The sequence below is a fragment of the Carassius carassius genome, chromosome 49, assembly GCF_963082965.1.
Source record: "Carassius carassius chromosome 49, fCarCar2.1, whole genome shotgun sequence".
In the NCBI taxonomy this organism is placed as follows: Eukaryota; Metazoa; Chordata; class Actinopteri; order Cypriniformes; family Cyprinidae; genus Carassius; species Carassius carassius.
The window spans coordinates 11,957,285-11,981,258 of record NC_081803.1 but is presented as its reverse complement, the minus strand read 5'-3'; the positions used below and the strand labels follow the sequence as shown (position 1 = coordinate 11,981,258).

The window sequence follows — 23,974 nt, the reverse complement described above, 5'->3', positions numbered from 1 at the left end:
ATTTTTTTTTCTTCTAAAAGTGTATTCATAAGGTGTTAATTTGTGGCTGTTTCTCCAGGTGGTGTGCGCATGGTGTATCCTGCATGTCTGGTGTTAGTCCCGCAGTCAGGCATCCCCACTGTAACATCTATGGGGTCCTCGCACTGCACTGCTGTCTATTCAAATGGCCATCAAGTGCCTACTTCAAACCGTGACCCTGCCATCTCTTCAGTGACCCTGACTCCTCCCACCTCACCTGAGGAGGCTCAGACAGGTAAACATGCCTCAACCTTGACACAAACCCATGCCCATCTCATTTCATGGCCAGCATCCATTACACTCTCAAACTTTGTCTTTTTTTCTTTCTCTAGTTCACTCTCACTCTGCACAGAAGTGGATGCGGTTGCCTGTGGCGATGGATGGATTCAGTGTTGACAGCACCAGTCATCACGGTGGCAAGATTCCATGCAGGATGGCAAGCCAGGTGGTTGAGAGTGTTTGGCAGGAGTGCAACATCAACCGAGCTCAGAACAAGTAAGTGTGCTCAGGAATCCTCAGATGAGTTCAAAATAAATCTGAGATCAGATAATCGCATTTCAGTCATGATAGATCTACAATGCACTGTTACTGGTACAATGCATATCTGAGCCACATAATGTTTTATTACTGATAACTGAGGGGAAAAACAACAATTAGGAGTGATCAAGATTAGTTGTCACACAGGGAACCTTTCACAAGGGCTTTGTCTGTAAGGTTTAGAGTCAGATTTGCACAAATGTGTGAAAGGTTTGTGAAGGTGAAGAAATTTTCCCACCGGTTAATCAACGTGTGACAACACTGGTAATACCAGTATCACCATGTTCCCTCTTTTCCTCAGCTTTAAAATGGCTTAAATGCCGTGCGCATTTTACTTTCACTCTTGAATTGGCGGCAGTTTGGCATCAATTGATTGAATACAACAACAAAATACAACATCAAATTTGCTTTAGCTTATTTATAAAACATAGAACTTTTATTAACCAAACTAATAAAAATACACCCTGCTATATGCCAGGTTTTGCCAAATATAAAATAACAAAAAACTTGCATAGTTTAAATAGGTATACAAAACTGGAAATAGGCAAAGTAAACATGCATAATATACAACCAAATAAATAAGAAACGTAGAACGTTTATGAGCAAAATGAGGAAGAAAGCTTGGAGGCACGACATACACCTTGATGTAAAATAAGATAAATAAATCACAGTTTAAATACAGAAAAAAAATCAGCAAACATTGTGGAACCAATTAAATAAGAAACTAATGTTTTAACAATCTTCCAAAATGAGCTCAGATAAACGGAAAAAGTCAACAGCTATTCAAAATCCAGTTTTTGCATTTCCTAAATCATCCGCCATCGTCTTGTCTGTCTCACCTCACTCTTCTTGTCAGTCAGCTTTCCTCACTGGATACTGGTCGTTCGGCATGCTGCATTGAGCAACTGCGTTCAGTTTTTAATTTTAGTGCCTGTTCCTTTACTGAAATAAAAGATTTTTATTTCTATAAAAAAATCTAAACGATGCTGGGGGTCGGTGGCGCGGTGGTCAAGTAACATAACCAGTGTATCTCCATCAGCATAGTCTATCGCAGCAAGCCTAATGTGTGATTGTTTAATATGCTTTTAAACGTCAGTTCAGTCCATTTTGGGAACAGTTTTTCGAAACTACAATTTAATTAATTTCAAGTCATGTTGTCACATTTTAGATTTTAACAATGTATGCTGTTTATTTGTTAAAGTTACTTTTTGCCATTTAATAATTGTCTCAAGTAAAGCTGATAATCTTATAATTGATTTTACTACCTATAATGGCATATCCGCCTTTGTTCAAAAAGGTCAATGTGTGTTCAATAAAATCTTTTTTCCTGGGTAAATATTCATAAACATTTGTGTAACCATAACTTAGCAGCATGTATACAGAATTTGACTTTCAAAATTAAACTGACGCTGGGAGATATTTACTGGAGTAAAACATACAACTTGCCTCAGCAAAGTACCATAGATTTTGTGATTTAGAAACCATTCAGAAGATTCAGAGAGTTTGAATCCAATCTTGTTTCATTGTGTCTTTTCAGACGGAAATTCTCTGCTACAGCCTCCAATGGGACCAGCGAGGAGGAGACGCTGATGAAAGTGGGCTCCTGGGACTTTGTCGACTCCACACAGAGATCAAGCTGCAACTGTTCGAGGTACAGACATGAACATTTACTCAGTCCTGTATTCTCACAGGCTGCCGTTGTTTAACCATCCCACACTGCTGCCGCTGCCACCACTAATCACTTTTCAGCCTGTGTAGTGTCATCTGTCACTCTGAAAATGACAGGCAATACATTTGTCACGGAGTATTAAATATGCTCTTTGTGAAAACAAACCGGTTTCTGAGTGATGGTGTTAAGGTGTCATAAGCTCTGCTCTGATTCTTTTATTTGCCTTTCTGATAAAGAGAAGAAATTAGATTGCTTAGATATTCATAGTCTGCATGTGTTGTGCAGAAAAAAGAAACAAATGAAGTGCTTATTAAAAAAAAAAAAGTTTTCGTGTGTATGTATGTGTATATATATGTATTTTTTTTTTCTTTTTACTTTATTTATTTATTTACTTATTCTTAGTGTGTGTGTGTGTGTGTGTTTAAATCGTTTCACATGTTGTGAAAAACATTAATATCCACATACTCAGATGATAGTTTGCTCCTCAGTCCAGTGACACAAAGATAGCGGTGTGCTAAGTAGAGTTTCTTACAGTGCTTTGTGTTTTCTGTTCTCAAACCACTCTCCCTCAAGGAAACTTAAAGGAAGCATACATCTCAAATTATTTCAGTCAGATAAGCTCTCTTCTCAGCTTCCTCGGGTTACCGCTGCGCTTACCTGCAGTCGTGAATGCTGTGAGGATGCTGTCAAAAATAATGCCATAAATAGATTTTATTAATTAGCTTCTATTAACTTAACTAAATGAAATCAACATTTAGTATGACCACACTGTTTAAAAAGCAGAGAGAGAGCCTCCTGTTGGATTTGGAATAGGAGGGAGGAGTCGAGATGGCAGCCAGGAGGACCTGAGTAGTGGCTGGCCACCACTGCTGACCCGCCAACAGGAACGTGTTATGGGGTCGAAACACTCAATGATAGTTGGTAACCATTTGATGACACAACCTCCTGGCTGAGCTCCAGTCATTGGAAAATGACTGAAGGAGTAGCATCCAAGGATGTATGCTATCACTGTGTATATACATATATATATATATATATATATATATATATATATATATATATGTATGTGTGTGTATATATATATATATATATATATATATATATATATATATATATATATATATATATATATATTAGTGCTGTCAATCAATTAAACTTTAACTAGATTAATCACACATTTTTTCTGTGATTAATCGCAATTAATCGCAATAAAAAAAGAAATGTTTTTGTACGTTTTTAATAAATTTTTTAATGTAATAATTTCACAGTTAAATTTAAATACTTGTTTAAATGGCATCTTTTTATGAATGAAGGCCAGTATTACTGATATTAATACAGCTACTGATTTTTTTTTTTTTTTTTTTTTTACATTTATTATTAGGCTTCAAAAATATAACAGTTTTTAATTTAAGTAAACTTAAAACAATGCTAACATAAACCCATAATAAATGTCATGTTTACTCCTGCCCTTCCTGTCTTAACAGTTAGGAAATATACAGAAATTTTTATAAAGTTATCAAAGTTATATGCAGTCTGCACTGCATAAACTATAAATTAAATAGTTAATCCTTATTAAAGCTACAAAAGTTATTTAGTCAAGAGCAGCGAGTCATTTTCTCTGTTCCCTTTGTTCTTTAACTTTACTGACAGGAAGCTTTATTGGCTGCTGTCCCTTTAAGAGCAGACAGACACGCGGATCTCAAAGTTTATATACTGTCTATGGATCTCGCCTCATTCTCTCACAACTCTTTCTGTTCATTTTAGACTTTATATAAATCATTTAAGATTGCTCTTATGAGGATAATCGACAAAACTGGCACTTTGGGATGTTTATTGTTAGTTCAAGCGCTTAAGAGAACTGGATTCTGGCGCCCTGTCTATGCATTGTGTGTGTGTGTGTGTGTACGTGTGTATGTGTCACATAAGGGCATTCACAGACAGCGCATTCTCTTTTGTCTTGCCGCGCTTGAAATGTTTAAAAGCATTTAAATGAATAAGATCGTGATCATATAATGTAAAGCTAGCCAATGGATGGCAGAAACTACGGATGCTGCGTTAATTGCGTTAAATATTTTGACATGTTAAACCAGACAAAAATTAATCGCATACGTTAACGCGTTAACGTTGACAGCACTAATATATATATATGTGTATATATATAGAAAAAAAAATTCTAATAATATATATTCTAATATATTTTCTTTACTATCACTTTTTATCAATTTAATACCTCCTTGCTGAATAAGTATTGATTTTATTTTAAAAAAAAAAGAAAGAAAGAAAAAAATACTGACCCCAAATTACTGACCAGTAGTGTATATTATTACAAATAAATAAATGTATATATGTGTATGTATTTATGTGTATGTATTTATGTATATATATGTCTATGTATTTGTATATATGTGTATGTATATATATATATATATGTGTGTGTGTGTGTATATATATGTGATATATATATGTATATATGTGTGTGTATATATATATATATATATATATATATATATATATATATATATATATATATATATATATTTATATAAAATGTATGTATATATATATATATATATATATATATATATTTATATATATATATTTATATAAAATGTATGTATATATATATATGTATATATATATGTATATATATATATATATGTATATATATATGGCGATGTGGACGCGATATTACTCTGTTCCAGAACATATGCATGAAAGTCAGCCTTGAGTGACAGTCTTACTTACCAATAGAGTGAGGGCACCTCCGTTCTCCCCAATCAGCTCTGCTCTAGCCAACTGTGTAAATGCCCACCATTATATAAAAACCCGGAAAGCAGGAGAGAGACAGAGTGGGATTATAACGTCTACAGGGTCAGGTCAATAGTTAGGCAAAGTAAAACTAAAGAAAAACGTTATGTAACTTAAGCTTTGAAAAGGCGGACAACGAACAAAAAAGATAATTTACAATGCATATCAAGACCATCTCTTATTGCATGTTCGCTATTCCCAATTCAGAAGACCGCACACACAGCCTGTGTCTCTTAATACTTCTCATAATCACTCCTCTCTTCCCCACGCGGCGTGAATCGGACAAGCTGTTCACACTTGACGCACTCACACAGCCTGTTTTGTAACGCTCGGTTATATTCTCGCGCGGCCCTGCACAGCAAATCTCCACGAGCGCATCTGGCAGTATGTATGAGGCTTGACGCACATGCGCAACCTGCGTCGACTCGTGCCTGGCTCTGCGTTTAAAACTATTGTAAATTCAGTCAAACTGCTTGCTAATTTCACTTGGATGAAATGAAACATTCAGCACATTTTCCACTTGTTCTTAAAATCCCAAATGCAATGTAACATGTAATACTTTAATAATTGACTAAAGAAATAGTTCTATAAAAAATAAATATTTCCAGTAAAATTCAGTAACTAAGTTAATTGCCATACAATTGTCAATTTGTATATTGCCATTCCTTACCTACTTTGTATTTTTTTGTATTTTTTATTCTTTTATGTGTTTTTTGTTCTGTCGCTGTCATTCTGTTGCACTGCGGAGCTTCTATCACGAAAACAAATTCCTCGTATGTGTAAACATACCTGGCAATAAAGCTCATTCTGATTCTGATTCATTCTGATTCTGATAATTCTATAAAATTAGTTATACCATTATAAACTTGCCTGCTGGAATTTTTTTTTTTATATATACATACATACATACATACATATATACATACATATATATACAACCCGAATTCCGGAAAAGTTGGGACGTTTTTTAAATTTTAATAAAATGAAAACTAAAAGACTTTCAAATCACATGAGCCATTATTTTATTCACAATAGAACATAGATAACATAGCAAATGTTTAAACTGAGAAAGTTTACAATTTTATGCACAAAATGAGCTCATTTCAATTTTGATTTCTGCTACAGGTCTCAAAATAGTTGGGACGGGGCATGTTTACCATGGTGTACCATCTCCTTTTCTTTTCAAAACAGTTTGAAGACGTCTGGGCATTGAGGCTATGAGTGGCTGGAGTTTTGCTGTTGGAATTTGGTCCCATTCTTGCCTTATATAGATTTCCAGCTGCTGAAGAGTTCGTGGTCGTCTTTGACGTATTTTTCGTTTAATGATGCGCCAAATGTTCTATATAGGTGAAAGATCTGGACTGCAGGCAGGCCAGGTTAGCACCCGGACTCTTCTACGACGAAGCCATGCTGTTGTTATAGCTGCAGTATGTGGTTTTGCATTGTCCTGCTGAAATAAACAAGGCCTTCCCTGAAATAGACGTTGTTTGGAGGGAAGCATATGTTGCTCTAAAACCTTTATATACCTTTCAGCATTCACAGAGCCTTCCAAAACAAGCTGCCCATACCGTATGCACTTATGCACCCCCATACCATCAGAGATGCTGGCTTTTGAACTGAACGCTGATAACATGCTGGAAGGTCTCCCTCCTCTTTAGCCCGGAGGACACGGCGTCCGTGATTTCCAACAAGAATGTCAAATTTGGACTCGTCTGACCATAAAACACTATTCCACTTTGAAATAGTCCATTTTAAATGAGCCTTGGCCCACAGGACACGACGGCGCTTCTGGACCATGTTCACATATGGCTTCCTTTTTGCATGATAGAGCTTTAGTTGGCATCTGCTGATGGCACGGCGGATTGTGTTTACCGACAGTGGTTTCTGAAAGTATTCCTGGGCCCATTTAGTAATGTCATTGACACAATCATGCCGATGAGTGATGCAGTGTCGTCTGAGAGCCCGAAGACCACGGGCATCCAATAAAGGTCTCCGGCCTTGTCCCTTACGCACAGAGATTTCTCCAGTTTCTCTGAATCTTTTGATGATGTTATGCACTGTAGATGATGAGATTTGCAAAGCCTTTGCAATTTGACGTTGAGGAACATTGTTTTTAAAGTTTTCCACAATTTTTTTACGCAGTCTTTCACAGATTGGAGAGCCTCTGCCCATCTTTACTTCTGAGAGACTCTGCTTCTCTAAGACAAAGCTTTTATAGCTAATCATGTTACAGACCTGATATCAATTAACTTAATTAATCACTAGATGTTCTCCCAGCTGAATCTTTTCAAAACTGCTGGCTTTTTTAGCCATTTGTTGCCCCCGTGCCAACTTTTTTGAGACCTGTAGCAGGCATTAAATTTTAAATGAGCTAATTAAGTGGATAAAAGTGTAAAATTTCTCAGTTTAAACATTTGCTACGTTATCTATGTTCTATTGTGAATAAAATATTGGCTCATGTGATTTGAAATTCCTTTAGTTTTCATTTTATTAAAATTTAAAAAACGTCCCAACTTTTCCGGAATTCGGGTTGTATATATACATATAGAACCCCTCCCCAAACACAATTGAAAGGATTTCAGGGTTATAATGGGAATTGTATTGGAAAGAACAACAGTAATTCCTATTGGAATAATGGCAAAAACAAAAAAGAATTTTGTAATGGTTACATGGAAACTGTAAGAATTTTTTTTTTCCAGCAGATTAATGATACTCATACTGTGCTGCACATTATTGACAATATTGAGCTGAAGCTTGACTTTGCAAATTTAAAATCGCAATTAGATATTTTCCCCATATCGCACAGTATATATATATACACACAGTTCCATAGTTCCTATACATACATAAGTTCCTTGACGCCCCCCACCCCCAAACCCCTCACACAGTTCCATAGTTCCTATACATACATAAGTTCCTTGACGCCCCCCACCCCCAAACCCCTCACACAGTTCCATAGTTCCTATACATACATAAGTTCCTTGACGCCCCCCAACCCCAAACCCCTCACACAGTTCCATAGTTCCTATACATACATAAGTTCCTTGACACCCCTCACACTACACATGAACTACACGCTTGAGCCTCTCTTTTAAATACATGCATACATGTAAAACACTGTAAAATGTCTGAAACAAACTGAAGTTTTCTGTCTTTGTGATGTGAGTGCTTGTTGTGAAAGCCTTGCATTTTTAAGGGAGGGATGAAAGGCATGTATTTAAAGCCTTAGTTTGTAGCTACAGGCTTGTGTGTTGAGATACTGTGGAGCTTGAGATGGTGACTGCCTCTCAAGATCAACATTATAAACAAGACACTGTAAAAGGAAAGCCACAGGGAATCTCTGGCAGCTGCTGTGCTTTACATGTCTGATAAAATGTGGACACATGTTATCAGGTCAGACAGACTCTGATAGTAGAGGAGCGCTTGTTGTTAAAGGGGTGGTTTCTTAAACCTGTCCTTGGACTCGACAAACAAGAGAATCTTTATTCAAACTGTGTTTTTTCAAGGATCCAATAATAGTTCGAAAATTCTAAATAATGAGCTAATTAACAAACTGTTACATTTCTCTGTTACAAGTCTCAAAATTACATTAAACCTGAAAAGAAATGTTATGAACTCTCACAGTGAAAAGAGGGGAATATAAAATAAGATTTCTGGTAATAGGTTTCTTATTAATGATGTCATCAGTTCATAATTCATGTATCTGTTGTGTTAAAATATTTCTTTATCTTATCAGGCACAAAACGCTGAAGCAGAGAGCAGGCAGCACGCCTGGTCAGCCACCCACCGCCGGTCAGACGCAGCAGTCAACCATCAAGCACAAAGCTGGGGAGAAGCCCGAAAAGGGCGACAAGCAGCAGAAACGCCCGCAGACGCCCTTCCACCATCGCAACTCAGTCTGTGAAGATGTCTCCATGGAAACCGATGCTTCTGCTGGCCAGCGGTTGGCTCTAAGAGGTCAAGAGGGTGGACGGTTTCCAGGACTTCGCCCATCTGATGTGAGCACTGGCTCAAAACCTCCACAACTGCACAGCGGGGGCGGAGCTACCATAGATAGCAATGGCTCAACGGAGATGGTCGGCTCTCCTCAGCCACCACCACTGAGCCCTCACCCTTGTGAACGTGGCGAGGAATCCTCAGACGCCATTAAGAACCCCTCCACACCACACAGCCAACATTTTTACCCTCCTTCCGCAGAGCCATGCCTCCTGCCCCAGAAAGGCCCAGATGATGCCCGTTTGGAGCCCCTCACCCAACCTTTTCCCCCTGCATACCCTGAGCCCCTGGAACCCACCCCGTACATCAGTGCAGCAGTAAACCTGGATGACGATGGGAGTCACGCGCCGTGGAGGTTCTTCAACCTGCCCCGTAGGAAAGATGCAGAGGTTCCCACGCCATCACTACCAGGAGATAAACTCAGAGAAGAGGTGTCACTCGGAGCTGAAGGGATTATGTCTGTTACTGAGTAAGTATCACAGATTATTTCACACACACACACACACACACACTTTAATGCACTTACTTGAAGGTAAATAATGTCATATCTGAGCCACCAAGCAAAAATAATAGAAAAAACTCTTCCCTCTGTCTACCATTGATTGGGCGAACAAACAACTATATGTAAATGATTTCTGTTATGATTAGCTGTTGTTCAACAGGGTGGGCCAGTTTACTCAATACTGAATCTTTGTTGACATTGGGTCGTTATACCTATTGATCCGATAACCTGATTTCTGAAGTCCATTTTTGCAGCTCTTTTACTGGGGAGAGACCTTTTGTTTTCCTTCATATGTACCCTTGTAGACACGTTTTGTTTATATTTGCTTTTAAAACCTCCCTGAAGTCTCAAACAATGCAGCGAACTGAAAGTGCATATCTTTAGGATATAGATTTCTCTGTAACCTGTACAAAGCCAGGGGGTTATAATGGCTTAAGTAACGGTGATTCTAAGTGAGAGTGGGACCACCCTGTTGACCCCCTTAATCCCTTTCGCTCACGGCTTTTTATTTCCAGCAGCTAGAGTTTGAGCCCCCAATACCAAACCCCAAATGCCCTTGTCCGTTTATGAACTGTTTGTTTGAAATGGCTATGATGTAGCCTCATGCACTGCACACTCAAACACACACATTCTTGTTCTGTGTAGATTGTTCTTTCTCTGAGTGCTCAAACCATGTTAATCTCTCATGATGCGCCCTTTTGACATCATACTTCACTAATGTGCAGGCCCAGCACTGTTGTGAACTAGGAGATTATGGGTCCATTTCACACATGCATACAAACACTCAGGGGTTTAAGTGGGGATTTAGAGTAGAAATGAACATGGTATATGTTTAAACTAGGAGTGGAACGGCTTTTTCACTGTTGTGTTTGTTTCACGGTTTTAGAGTGACTGACTGTTTCGGAACGGTTTGGTATGTGCTATGTTTATGGAAAAACTATACTTAAAAAAAAAAAAAAAGAATATTCTAACTACAAGCAACAGCAAAAATAAATAGAGTAAAGGTACAGATAAAATTAACGGTGATTTTCAGGTTTTTTTTTTTTTCCCTAGCATTAGTTTTTAGGTACGAAAATTTGTTAATTTTCAAACAGCATTCAGCCGGCTATGTCTGCTGTAGGATACTTACCAAGACGGCATTTTGACATAATTTTAATGTGAATTTATCCATTTAAACATAATACTTCAGAAAGAGCTTAATATTTGAGCGCGTTCTGAGGCGTGGGTTTGCGCGCCTCGGATGAGCGCACGCACAAATCTTCTCACTGCGTGCTTGAGCTTGCGTCCTTTGGCTCTTAAATGTTTAAACTATCAAAGTTTAGTGCATGGTTTGTCCAGAAAAAGGCTGCATTTATTTGATCAAAAGTACAGTAAAACAGTAATGTGAAATATAATTTAAAATAACTTCACGTCAGTGTCAATATTTTCAGTATTCTTTAATAAACTGAAGATTCAAAAGAACCGTGTTTAATTGAAAAATAAATATTTTTGGAAGATTATAAATGTCTTAAATGTCACTTTTGAACAATGTAATATATACTTGCTGAATAAAATTATTAATTTATTTTTAAATGGTAGTCTGTGTAATAGGGCTGTTTAAAATCAATTTCAATTATATTTTAATATATTTAAAAATGCAAATTATATAATAAAATTATTTAACTAATTTGTTTCAAATTTTTTCTTGGAAAATAAAAAATCACTATAACTTAGTGACCAGCAATTTTAGCAGTAAATAAAAAGTAATGTCGCAAATCAGAAAATTTCATTTTAACATCAGTGAACATAAAAACAAACAAAAAGATAATGACACTATACTTTATATCATTGTAACTTTGCTTTCCATACACTAAGTACTTCTTCATATACCACAATAAAACTATCACACTAAACATGATTAAAGTGAACAGTCAATAAAAAAGCACAATTGACAAGCATAGATAAAATAAACAGTAGTATTCAGCTATAGAAATGTAATAATTAAGTGTAGAATAACACTACATTGTTTACTGCATTAAATTCAGATTAATCTTTGTTATAGCGGTTTTGTTATTTGATTAAAATTGACAAATTCAGCTGCATGTATTTATAGGGTACCGTCCCTTTCAAAACTGACTGCAGGCATCCAGTACAATGATACACATCTGATTTCCGGAAACTTTTCATGGAACTTCATCTGTGGAATTTTGGAAATATTCCAAGCTGGAAACTTACCAGGAATTGATGGGAATTTTGGGCAATGTATGGGAATTATTTGGGAATTTTGGGAAATTTAAAAATCTGTATTATATACAAACATAAATATAAACATTTTGTTTTATCTAAGCTGACATGCATGCAAACTAATACAAATTTTAAAAATAAAAAGTTTGGGTTTTTTGGAGAATCTGTGATGCTTTTTTTCAAGATTTATTGATGAATATAAACTTAAGAACAGTGTTTATTCAAAATAGAAATCTTTTCTAAAAATGTAAGTCTTTACTCTTTTTATTAATTTAACACGTCCTTGTTGAATATAAGTATACATTTCTTTAAAAAAAAAAAGAGGAAAAAAAAATACTGACCCTAAAAACCGGTAATGCATTGTTAAAAAAGAATTTATATATATGTATATATATATATATATATATATATATATATATATATATATATATATATATATATATATATATATATATATATATATATAATATTAAAATATTCATGGAATTTACATGAATAACCACCAAGATGGTCATGTTGATATTTCGTGTGCAGGATTTAAGAAATTATTTTTGCATGTTATGGAGGAATGCACATTGCATGTATGGGGTATGGCCTGCACTAAGCAGTGTGCTGTGTGTGATTAAGCAATGTGTAGGGTAGAAACTCAACCGAAATGGCATTAAATCTGATTGTTTTAACCACATTTGAGTTTCCAGTTACAACAAATTAGCAAATCCACAATTTATTCCCGTTAATTCCCATATATTCCCATGGAAAGTAGGGATGTCCCGATCAGGTTTTTATTTTTATTTTTTTGATCATTTGATTTTGAGTATCTGCCGATACCGAATCCCGATCCAATACTTCTATAATACATTAAAAAAGAATAAAGAAGAGCGTAAAAACAGATCCAGGATGTTCAATAAATTATGAAACATTATGAAATATATTCAAATATAAAACAGCTATTTTAAATAGGCTAGTAAAAATATTTCAAAATCTTACTGTTTTGCTGTTAGGGCTGAGTACCGAACCTCAATGCCTTTATGGTATCGAACGAAAAACTTCAATATTAGGAGTAACGAAAAATTGTTTATCTTTCGATGCCAAATTTCGGTTCCAAAAGCCAAGCGGCCGATTTTTTATGTTTTTTTTTTTTTTTTGCCAAGCGGCTGTGTCTGTGTGAGCTTTTAGCATACGTGCATGTAAGGACCTAAATTCGCCGTGATTGGCTGCCCACCACCACGTTACGTGACAGGGAGGATTTTTTGAAGATACTCGCAGTCACTCAACACAAGTGTAGTTATTTTTTCATCATAACGTTTCTGTTTTACAATGCCAAAGAGGTCTAAAGTGTGGCTACACTTTATAAAAGTGGATGCCGAGCCAGCAAAGTGTGATAAGAGTATTGCAACCAAAGCTGGCGCATTTGTTTGGATTGGAGTAGAGCTGAAACAACGAATCGATTTAATCGATTAAAATAGTTGTCAACTAATTTAGTCATCGATTCGTTGCTAAATAACTTTTATTTGCCGTAAGCGGCTCATTTCGTGCATATTTCAAATCTGCGGTGACCAAAGTGTGGCAGTAATGAGCCACCGGAGGTTTTACTCAGCCAGTACAACAGGAGAAGTAGCGAATAGCCAATAGCTGGCCTCGTTTTGTCACGTGCTTCCCGAACAGCGTCTCTGCAGCATTCAGCAGGATGTGGGAGTATTACTTTGAGCCTTCAAAAAAGAAGAGTAACCTGTAAACTCTGCACTACGGAACTGTTTAAGGGGACGTTCACATATCGCGTCTTTTGCGCGCTCAAGTTCGTTATTTCCAACACCGCATCGAGTTAAAACATTTCAACTTTTCAGAATGCAGCAAGCGCAACGCGGGTCATGTGACAAGAACTAACCAATCAGCTTCATCCTTTCCCGTAACAACTTTAAAAGCTCAGTCAAGATGAAAGGAACAGCTGATCATAGTTGTATATGGATTTCCATTTTGAAATAAATTTAGTAGCAGAGCTACTGCAAGCGATTTTTTGAGCTGCAAATCCATTTATCCTTTGCTGAAATTTCCGCGTCTTCAAGGAGAGAGCACGTCATGGTTGCTTAGCAAAGGCAGACGCCTCAGGGGCGCTTCTGCACGAGCGCTTTGGAAAGGAGGAGAAAGTGGCGCGCCTAGCGTTTTCCACGCGTTTTTAGGCGCGATATGTGAACGGCCCCTAAGACTTTCATTTGTGCAGATTCTCCAGTACAATGTTGTTTGCAAATGTTTAGTCGTAAAAGCTGATAACATTGCTTTTTAACAGTTAACATTTAAAGCTTTACAAACATGTTCTGTGATCAGTTTGTCGTTTACCAGTTCAAAATTCAGTCGTGCAGCCTAATTATGACTGAATGAGAGAGATAAATGTTTAAAGATATTTGAAATACACTTTTTTTCTAAGTATTCACTGCTCTTTTTCACACAGCAGGTTTTTTGTGTGTGTCCAATTTTTTTTTCTGGACAACCTTCTGATGGATTTTACTTTAAATTGTGAGTTCCATTCAGGTTTCATGCCATTGGCACTTTTTTCGAAGGATTGTTTACAATTTCACAGCAAAAGCTATAAAGCTGTTTTCCAGTAAATAATAAAATACAATGCACTGCAATTTTATTCTGTTTTATCCTTATTCTTCGTGAAAATATGTTCTGAAAGATTCCTTAATAAGCTTTGTCCGGGATGTTAAACTATTTTAGGAGCTCTAAGGACTGCCATGGTGAAAACATTTGATATCTCCTTGTGAAATTTGCTAGAGTATGGGTCAGTGTTTTGATTGCAGAAGAGTTCGACAAAAGATTACTAACACAATAAAACAACTCCAGGTATATTTTTAATGAGGATATGACAATGCAAAATGGTTAAAATCTCTTAAAAATCTATGCTGAAGGATAAAGACCATTTATTAATAATTTACTTGGGGAAAAAATTGAAAAAACTAAAATATAAGCACATAAACCGATTAATCGATTAATCGTAAAAATAATCGACAGATTAATCGATTATCAAAATAATCGTTAGTTGCAGCCCTAGATTGGAGTGTTTTTCCCTCCCTCCCCGTTTAGTTTGGTCTACTCCATTGCGTATCTTGAAACACGCCCCCTTTCACGTCGTCTAAAAAACAGAGAGAGAGAGACAGATTTATCCGGTACAGCGAATTTCTCTAAGCAGCAGGCCACTGTATAGGTTCACTTAAAACATAACCGACTGTGTTTACGAGAATACTTGCAGAGACAATTATTTTGATATAATTGATTTTAATCACGGATTTTAATTGGCTTAGAAATCTATAAATGCTGGACAATAACAAATAATAATGATGTGTTCATTCAGAAGCTACGATACGCGAAAGATGAATTCATTCTCTGTACGCACATTGTCTGAAATGCTGCTGGCAGCGCGTGTTTTGAATGAGTGAGCGCAAGCTCCGAACGCGCGCAAATTGTTTAAAACGCTTGAATCAGCAATATTTAGAAACAAGTGCAAACGATCAGCTACGATCTGTTTCACCCCTTCAAGCGAGTGAACAACGCGAATCAAGTTAGGAATTTTACATCACTATTCACAATAGCCCATCGGACTGGAAAACACAATAGCCCCGGGACGTGGGGCTAACGATTTTGCGAGCCCTGCACCTCAGATCTATCCAGTTTGTGAAACACTGGTTTCCACACTGGTTTCGTTAAACAAAAGAAATTATTATTTTAAAAGATTGACTCGAATCATCGGTTCACTAATCGGATCATGAACTTGTATTACCGAGCCAAAGATGATCTATTATTGAACATCGTTTGAGTTTATAAACTTCTATTTCATGCATGATTCGTATGGATCTGCTAACTGAATGCAAAGTGTGAGTTCTAGAAGACTGTTTGTGTCTTGATGAACATCACTAGGAGTCACTAAATGAACAGCTGCTGTTCTTTTTTTTTCTTTTTTTTTTCAACGGAGGATCAGTTGCCCTATTGGTTAAAATCCCCAAACTGTTTACTTAAATATTAAATTAATAAATGACTTCAAAACGGGCGTTTGCGTTATGATGTGGTGGGCTGCTGTGGGCCAGAAAGTCCAGGGCAACTTTTTGGTCCCAGTCCGCCCTGTTATCCTGAGTGTGAAGTGTTACCAAAAAGTTTTAATTAAGGTGAAAAATATAAGTTTTGTGTTTAATGTATTTGTGTTGATGTTGAAATGGATTTTAAAACACATGGTATCGAAAAAAGTATCGTTAGGAACCGGTATTGAAACTGAGGTATCGAAATTGGCACCGGATCGAAAGATTTTGAACAATACCCAGCTCTATTTGCTGTACTTTGGATCAAATAAATGCAGGCTTGGTGAACAGAAGAGAATTCTTTAAAACAAAAACATTAACAAGCTTACTGTTCAAAAACTTCTGACTGGTAGTATAGGCAACTTTAATTTTTCTCTAATTTCTAGATTTTAATTGGCTTAGAAATCTATAAATGCTGGACAATAACAAATAATAATGATTTGTTTATATACTACAAACACTGTTTATCACATAAGGCAGTATAGTTTCTATACTGTAATAAATGCTATGTCAATTAGCACTGCATTGTTCATATACTTTATATATCACTTGCTGGAGATGACTTGAAAAACAATTTATTGTCGTGATCGTGTATTAATGTCTTCGTGTTTGCAAGTTTCTGTTTTCCTCTGAGCACCACAACGATAGCTGGACGCTTTTGTCCATATTAGAAATTTCCTGATATCAGCTGATACCGGCTTAGAGTATGAATGAAACACACACTGCATGAGAGTTTAGCGATCTGTGATGTTTATCTCGCTATATTCTGGGTCCAAATGAAATATCAAGTCATGCGCAGACTATCATGTCTCTTTGAGTTTGAATCTATATTTATTCACACCAGCTCTTGAAAACAAAGTGATGTCATGCCGCACGCGTTGCTGTTTCTGTGTGGAGTCAAAAGGGTCTAACTGTGCCACCGCATAACTAAAGATGTGTTAAAAATTAATGAGAATATATATATATCTATATATCCGAGTTCTGATCGGGAGGTAACGTCCGATTCCGATCGAGTCTGAAACCACTCGATCTGGCCCTATGTCCGATCACGTGATCGGATCTGGACATCCCTAATGAAAAGTTTCCAGTCTTGAAAATTCCCATAATTTTGCAACACTAGTTGGGATTGACGTCAAAAGTCACATGAGAATATAAAGTTGATATGTGCCCTTCTGAAAAGCATCAATTTTTACAAAGCTCATCGTTCTGAAAAGCGAGGTGTATGCTGATTGGGCAGTGCGTTGTGATTGGCTTAGGCTTTGTTGGTGGTCCCTCGCGTTAGGCTTAAGCGTAGAGGGGAGCATGCATTTGCAGTGGCAAGGCCACGACTCTGGAATACCCTGCCTTTAGAGATTAGAAGGGCCCCTTCTTTGTCTGTTTTTAAGTCCTTGCTAAAAACCTATTTGTTTTCCTTAGTGTATTGACTACTGTGATATGGTCATCTTTAGAGGTCGACCGATATATCGGGCCAATATTTGTCATTTTTTTAATATATCGGAATCGGCCGATATCAGTGTTTAGTCGCGCCGATTTAAAGTCAGGGACGTCGGCGGGCAGCCCCGTGTTGTTGGTGCGATGGAAAGTGCTGCTGCTGCATGTGAAGCACCCCAAGCCAAAACTTTTGGAAGATTCAACAACAGTCCTGGGAGATAAAGGTAGTCTGAGAATTTCACTCTGTAAATGGGGTGGAGGAGTTGGCAGCTCTTACAAACACTGCAGCGTGATTGAGGGCTCCGTTACTTCGTCTCGCTCACAGACAGCACCGTCATTGGAGAGACCGCTGTCCTGGAGCTGCCCAGAACGGTGAATTACATTTGTTCGGAAGCATGGTTTGATGCAGACAATAACCAGGTTTCCATCCAACTCATTTGCATTTAGGGATGTCAATATTCGATAATTTCCATGATCGATCATCGTTTAAATTAACGATAAATTAATAACCTTAATGCTGCAAAATGCATCTGCAGTGGTATTATTATTATGTGCAAAAGCCACTTGGAAAAAAAGCTTTCTCACCCGAATTAAAGGGGTTTTAGTCTGAATAAAATACTAGTAGCAGGTTTGTAAAATGAATAGATGTGATTATGATCATTTGATAAAATGAAGAGGGCACGCCAAACATTGGAGATCATTTTAGTTTGTTGACTGTTTCCCGTCAAGGAGACCGCTGAACGCTCCTCTTTAAATGGTTTCGTGGTGCTCGTTGTTGTATTTTAAAACGCAACTGCAATGTTTTCAAATGACACTTTAGTAGTGGTGCAACGGATCATCATTGATCTGTGATCTGTTCGGAGCAATATCTTCGGTTTGGCACACATGTGACTCGCGGATTGATTTATGAAAAAAAAAAAAAAAAGTTGCGCATGTTCAGTCCACACAGTCCATGGCGAGCGGAGGAACAGAGGAGCTTGAACGCCCCGTGCATTTTGGCTTCCCTGTCAGATATAATGATGAAGGAAAGAGTGTAAAACTGTGATGGTGCGTAGAGCCACGTTACGACATCCCGTCGCGCACCCACTTCAGCAAAAAGATTGTGCCAGATCTTTATGAACAGGAGAAGAAAAAAGTTGTGGATGAACTATCCCGAGCATCCTCTGTTGCGCTCATGACAGAAGGGTGGACGTCCAGGGGGACGGAGAGCTCTGTGATTATAACATGCTCACTTCATCACAGCAGACTATTATGTTAAAAATAAGATATTATGCCATGTGCACTTTAAGTTGATTTCATATGTTTAATTAATAAGTTAATGTTAATAAAAAAAGACAAAACGTATGTTTATTTGTCTTGGCCTTTTTTTTTTTTTTTTTTTTTTGCTGATCCGAAAAATGATCCGATCCATACGAGGACGAGCGAGCGCGGGTTTCACTAGATGTATTTAGAGGTTATTGCTCACGTCTCGTTCTGCACATATCAAAATATTTCCATGTTCGCAATATATTTGAATGTTAAACTATAATATATATATTTTTAATGTAAACTAGACGGAAAAGATCATCCTCTTCACATGAGCAAAACGTGCATAACAGCAGAGTGGACCGGTATACTACGGTCTATTTAAACTGACCAGTGTAACCTTTTAAATGTTTGGTTGACTGTACTTTATTTTAATAATGAACAGACTGCGATGTAAGTTTGAAATTAGAATGCACTTTAGGTGTTCTGTGTCATTTATACCAAACACAAATGTTGCTGGTTGCTAGTCTGTTTGCAGCACTACTGTTGTTTATTTTTTATATATTACATTTTTTATATTTTTCAGTTTAACCCTCTGGAGTCGATTAACGCGGATACACGTTATGAGTCATTTTCTCCTGATAACCCCGAAAATAACTTAAATTACACTTTCAGTTTTAATCGTACAGATAAGAGCAATAGATCAATCGAATCTGTAAAGGGTCTACTTTTTTTGGATACAGACATAACAAAACTGTGCACTTATAAAATAAAGATAATAAACAAGGTGTGCTGTCTGCAGCACTGAACGCACTATTCAGATTCAAACTGAAGCGCGCGGCTTGAATACGCCCACACAGAAGATAAAGCAGCGAGACTGTTCTTCAAGTTCTTTTATTTTACTATTTGCTTCGCGATGAGAGGAATAAGACATAAATCACCCCAAAAAGATGTGAATTGGTTGAGGATTTGAGAAATGGATTTCCTCAGAAAAAAAAGAATGAAGCACTTTATTCAGCAGAGATCATAAACATGAGTAAGTCTCTTTTTATTTATTTATATACTTGTACTAGTTTTCACATAACGTGTAAACATTTTACTAGTGAGACTTTCCAAACTATAATTCCTGACTAAATGTATAATCAAGTGAAATATTATGAAGTTTCAATAACAATATACAATACTATACCATTCAAAAGCTTGATGTAAATAATATAAATGTAACAAATAAATGTAACTGTAACAAATGTAACAAAAAATGGTGTTCTTTTAATTTATCCCCCCTAAAAAACCTGAAAAATATTCTCAGCTCTTTTCAACATTAATAATAATAATAATAATGGTAATAATAATAATAACAATAAATGTTTTTTTTTTTTTTTGGTAGAAAATAAGATTTCTGAAGGATTGTGTGACTTGAGTAATGGTGCAAAAATTTAGTTTGAAAGTCAGCTTTGATTGTCCCTAATAAACTGTTTAACTGCTCCCCCAAGTGGATATTAAATTATGTTGTGGGATAATTAAAGATATTCTAAATAAACTACAAACATAAAATTATATAGATTTATTTTGTCCTCACATTCTTTCTTGTAACTCTTCCCTCTCAGTGGTACAGATGACTGAAAGACTCATTATGCAGCTCATTATGCAGGCCTTTGTCTTCTCAGGTGTAAATCACAATGATATTCATGATAGTTGACGCCTACTCGCATATAACTTTTACCAACAAAAAGTGTCTGGGAAAATTTAAATCAATATATTGTTTTCTGTAAGTGAGTAAACAAGATGATTTTCACATAATTTAGAAAGAAAAATTCTAGGCTATAAGCTCCAGTTCTCAAAAATCCCGGGAACCATTGTTCTTTGTGTTTTTTTGCCTTATTCAATTGTTTTAACATTTTTTGTTTTTCACTAACCACGCATAACATTTTTTTTTCTCAAAAACACAATCATGTACATACATGCTGCTCACATATTATTATAGCCCAGTTTGTGCTGATTACAGTGAGATTAGACTTTAACCATTTAGATATTTATAAGAAACTGAAAAAAGCACAAATGTCAGGGCATTACAAAACTTCTCCAGGCCCCAAAAATACCCTTAGACTCCAGACGGTTAATTGATTTTTATTTCTAAAATTGTATTTATATAAATGTATATTTAAGTTTACATTTATGTTCCAACCAATTCTACTTGATAAATGCTCAAACATTTATGTGAATGATTGACATTTAATACTGTGCAGTGCACAAAATTAAGATTCGAGAGATGGTTCAAGTCAGTGCTAAATAAATTATGATAAGTTTAGAAATGTTGTGCATCCACTTATTATTAGTGTGACATTTTAGCATGCAAATGAAGGGAAAAACTTCAAGATATCGGCCCTAAAAATCGGCAGCACATATCGGCCATCGGCTGACCCTGACCTCTAAACATCAGCATCGGCTATAGAAAAACCCATATCGGTCGATCTCTAATCATCTTTAAACGGGTGGTTTAAAATTTTTGTCTGGTCCGTTTTCTGTGTATGTGGTAAAATTCTTGCTCTTCTGTAAAGCACTTTGGTCAGCCTGGTGGCCTGGTGGCTGTTGTAAATGTGCAATACAAATAAAATGAACTTGAACTTGATCGGCAGAATACCTCAATCGTGTGATGGAAATGTTACGCCCCTCACCATACTGTGATGCCATCTTCCAGCACGATGAGACAAAACCAATAAAACCCATTACAAATGAGGCATTTGTTGCATCCAGCGGGGACATAATTTACTTTTTTTTTCTGCATTGCCTATCACGCTGCGTAAACAAAAACATGTCTGCATTTGTGATTGGAGAAAGGACTAACAAGAAGAGCTACTCTACAATGGTTAAAACTCGCATTTGAATCATCAGTGGCAAAATCTTTAAATATAAATAACGTGCTTACATGTTGTGAGTCAGAAGCACCAGACTGCCCCACTTTATAAAACCGCCTTTGAGCACAGACCCATTGTTGGCTAGTCTGCAGGTTCAGGAAACCGTCGTCCATAAAATGCATAAAAAGGTGGGCTAGAGTGAGTGGCGGCTGGCAGTCTTGAGAACAAGGCGGCTGGCAGTCTTGCGGCAACCACATGTGATGACCCGGGCTGGACTTCGATCCACAGCGCGAAGTGATGTATTTCCTCAATGACCAGCAAAGATCAGCACTAGGCATGATGAAGTGGATATAGTCCTCCTTTGAAAGGCCAAACAAAGTAGTTTCAAAGTCAAGTGACCTTTATTTATATAGTGCTTTAAGGTGAGACACTGCAGGCAAAAACACTGTTTTTTCAAGCACCTGTCAATTTTGAGATTTTGGGCTTTTTGGTTTTTCATAAAGTGCTTTTTCAGACTAGTGGAAGGAGAACATCCAAAAGACACTGTTAAGTGTTTCTTTTATATCAATTTATCTGTTTGTGTCCATAGATTTAATTTACAACACATATTTTTAAAGGTCGTTTTCTCAAAATGAGTTTTTTCCTCCAACACTGAGCCATAAATCTCCACTTCAGTAGAACTTACACACCAAACTTTACATTTTTATTCCTGTCTATATTCTGAAGGTTTTTACAGAGGTATTTGTTCATATATATTTTCCTTGATTATATAGTTATAACGTTTTATTCCCCCCAAAATTTTGAAAATATATTATTTTCTTGCTGTTCAAAGTATTTTCTGAAATATGGAGTGACAAAAAAGATACCCAGAATTCCCTCTGTAAAAACATTCGACTCTTATGTCAAAAAAATTTAACAAAATTTTTTGAAACTGACTTCATCTAGTGTTAAGATTTTTGTACTAGACATTTATGCAAATTAGCGCATTTTTTCTTTAAATAATGCCTCATTTGCATATTTAAACATAACATTTTTGAAAACTTGTAATACAAAAAATGTTTGCAATAATCAATGTAATCAATCAACTGGGTTAGTAAGGTGATAATTATTAGTTATTATTTTTTACCCTATTCACCTGCAGTGTCTTGCCTTAAACAAAACAGATTGTGTCAAAGCAACTGAACAACATTAATTAGGAAAACATATCCCTACTAATGCTGGGGCAAGATCTTCCAAATATGTGAACACTTTTTTTCTGTCATATAGTCCTTAGTCGAAGTAGAGGCTGTATTTAGTTTGACAAGAGCAAGTGTGCTGGGAATGAAATTACAGTCCATTTAGTTTGTCATGTTGTTAGCTACAGTACCATTATGCCGATCATAGTCCATTTTTTTAGAAAAACTCCTGAAAACAGGTTTGTTTTGTGGCACTTCAGTACCTCAGTGTCGTTTTAATAATCGACACAAGACATGATTTAGTTTAGTAATGGCAGATCGGAGGCAAATTGGTGCTCATTCACAATAGTGATAGTAGTGTACAGTTGTGGCCAAAAGTTTTGAGAATTACATAAATATTGGAAATTGGAAAAGTTGCTGCTTAAGTTTTTATAATAGCAATTTGCATATATTCCAGAATGTTATGAAGAGTGATCAGATGAATTGCATAGTCCTTCTTTGCCATGAAAATTAACCCAAAAAAACCTTTCCACTGCATTTCATTGCTGTCATTAAAGGACCTGCTGAGATCATTTCAGTAATCGTCTTGTTAACTCAGGTGAGAATGTTGACGAGCACAAGGCTGGAGATCATTATGTCAGGCTGATTGGGTTAGAATGGCAGACTTGACATGTTAAAAGGAGGGTGATGCTTGAAATCATTGTTCTTCCATTGTTAACCATGGTGACCTGCAAACCATGGCTTCACAGGCAAGGATATTGTGGCTACTAAGATTGCACCTAAATCAAAAATTTATAGGATCATCAAGAACTTCAAGGAAAGAGGTTCAATTCTTGTAAAGAAGGCTTCAGGGCGCCCAAGAAAGTCCAGCAAGCGCCAGGATCGTCTCCTAAAGAGGATTCAGCTGCGGTATCGGAGTGCCACCAGTGCAGAGCTTGCTCAGGAATGGCAGCAGGCAGGTGTGAGCGCATCTGCTCGCACAGTGAGGTGAAGACTTTTGGAAGATGGCCTGGTGTCAAGAAGGGCAGCAAAGAAGCCACTTCTCTAAATTACGACACTTCAGAAGACACTTCTGCAGAAAGTATAGTGAATGGACTGCTGAGGACTGGGGCAAAGTCATATTCTCTGATGAGGCCCTTTCCGATTGTTTGGGGAATCTGGAAAAAGGCTTGTCCGGAGAAGAAAAGGTGAGCGCTACCATCAGTCCTGTGTCATGCCAACAGTAAAGCATCCTGACACCATTCATGTGTGGGGTTGCTTCTCATCCAAGGGAGTGGGCTCACTCACAATTCTGCCCAAAAACACAGCCATGAATAAAGAATGATACCAAAACACCCTCCAACAGCAACTTCTTCCAACAATCCAACAACAGTTTGGTGAAGAACAATGCATTTTCCAGCACGATGGAGCACTGTGATTGAGAGCATGCCCAGTCGAATTGCAGAGGT

At 36.8% G+C, this 23,974-nt stretch overlaps 1 protein-coding gene across 1 annotated transcript in view; it reads left to right on the top strand.

Annotated features, from left to right (window-relative positions):
* LOC132132338 (mediator of RNA polymerase II transcription subunit 13-like) overlaps positions 1-23,974 on the top strand; it is a 107,821-nt gene that overhangs the window by 46,921 nt on the left and 36,926 nt on the right. Inside the window, exons 6-9 of the mRNA XM_059544716.1 lie at positions 59-253; positions 351-513; positions 2,093-2,206; positions 8,769-9,497. Coding sequence (XP_059400699.1) covers positions 59-253; positions 351-513; positions 2,093-2,206; positions 8,769-9,497 — 1,201 coding nt within the window. The remainder of the gene's footprint in view (positions 1-58; positions 254-350; positions 514-2,092; positions 2,207-8,768; positions 9,498-23,974) is intronic.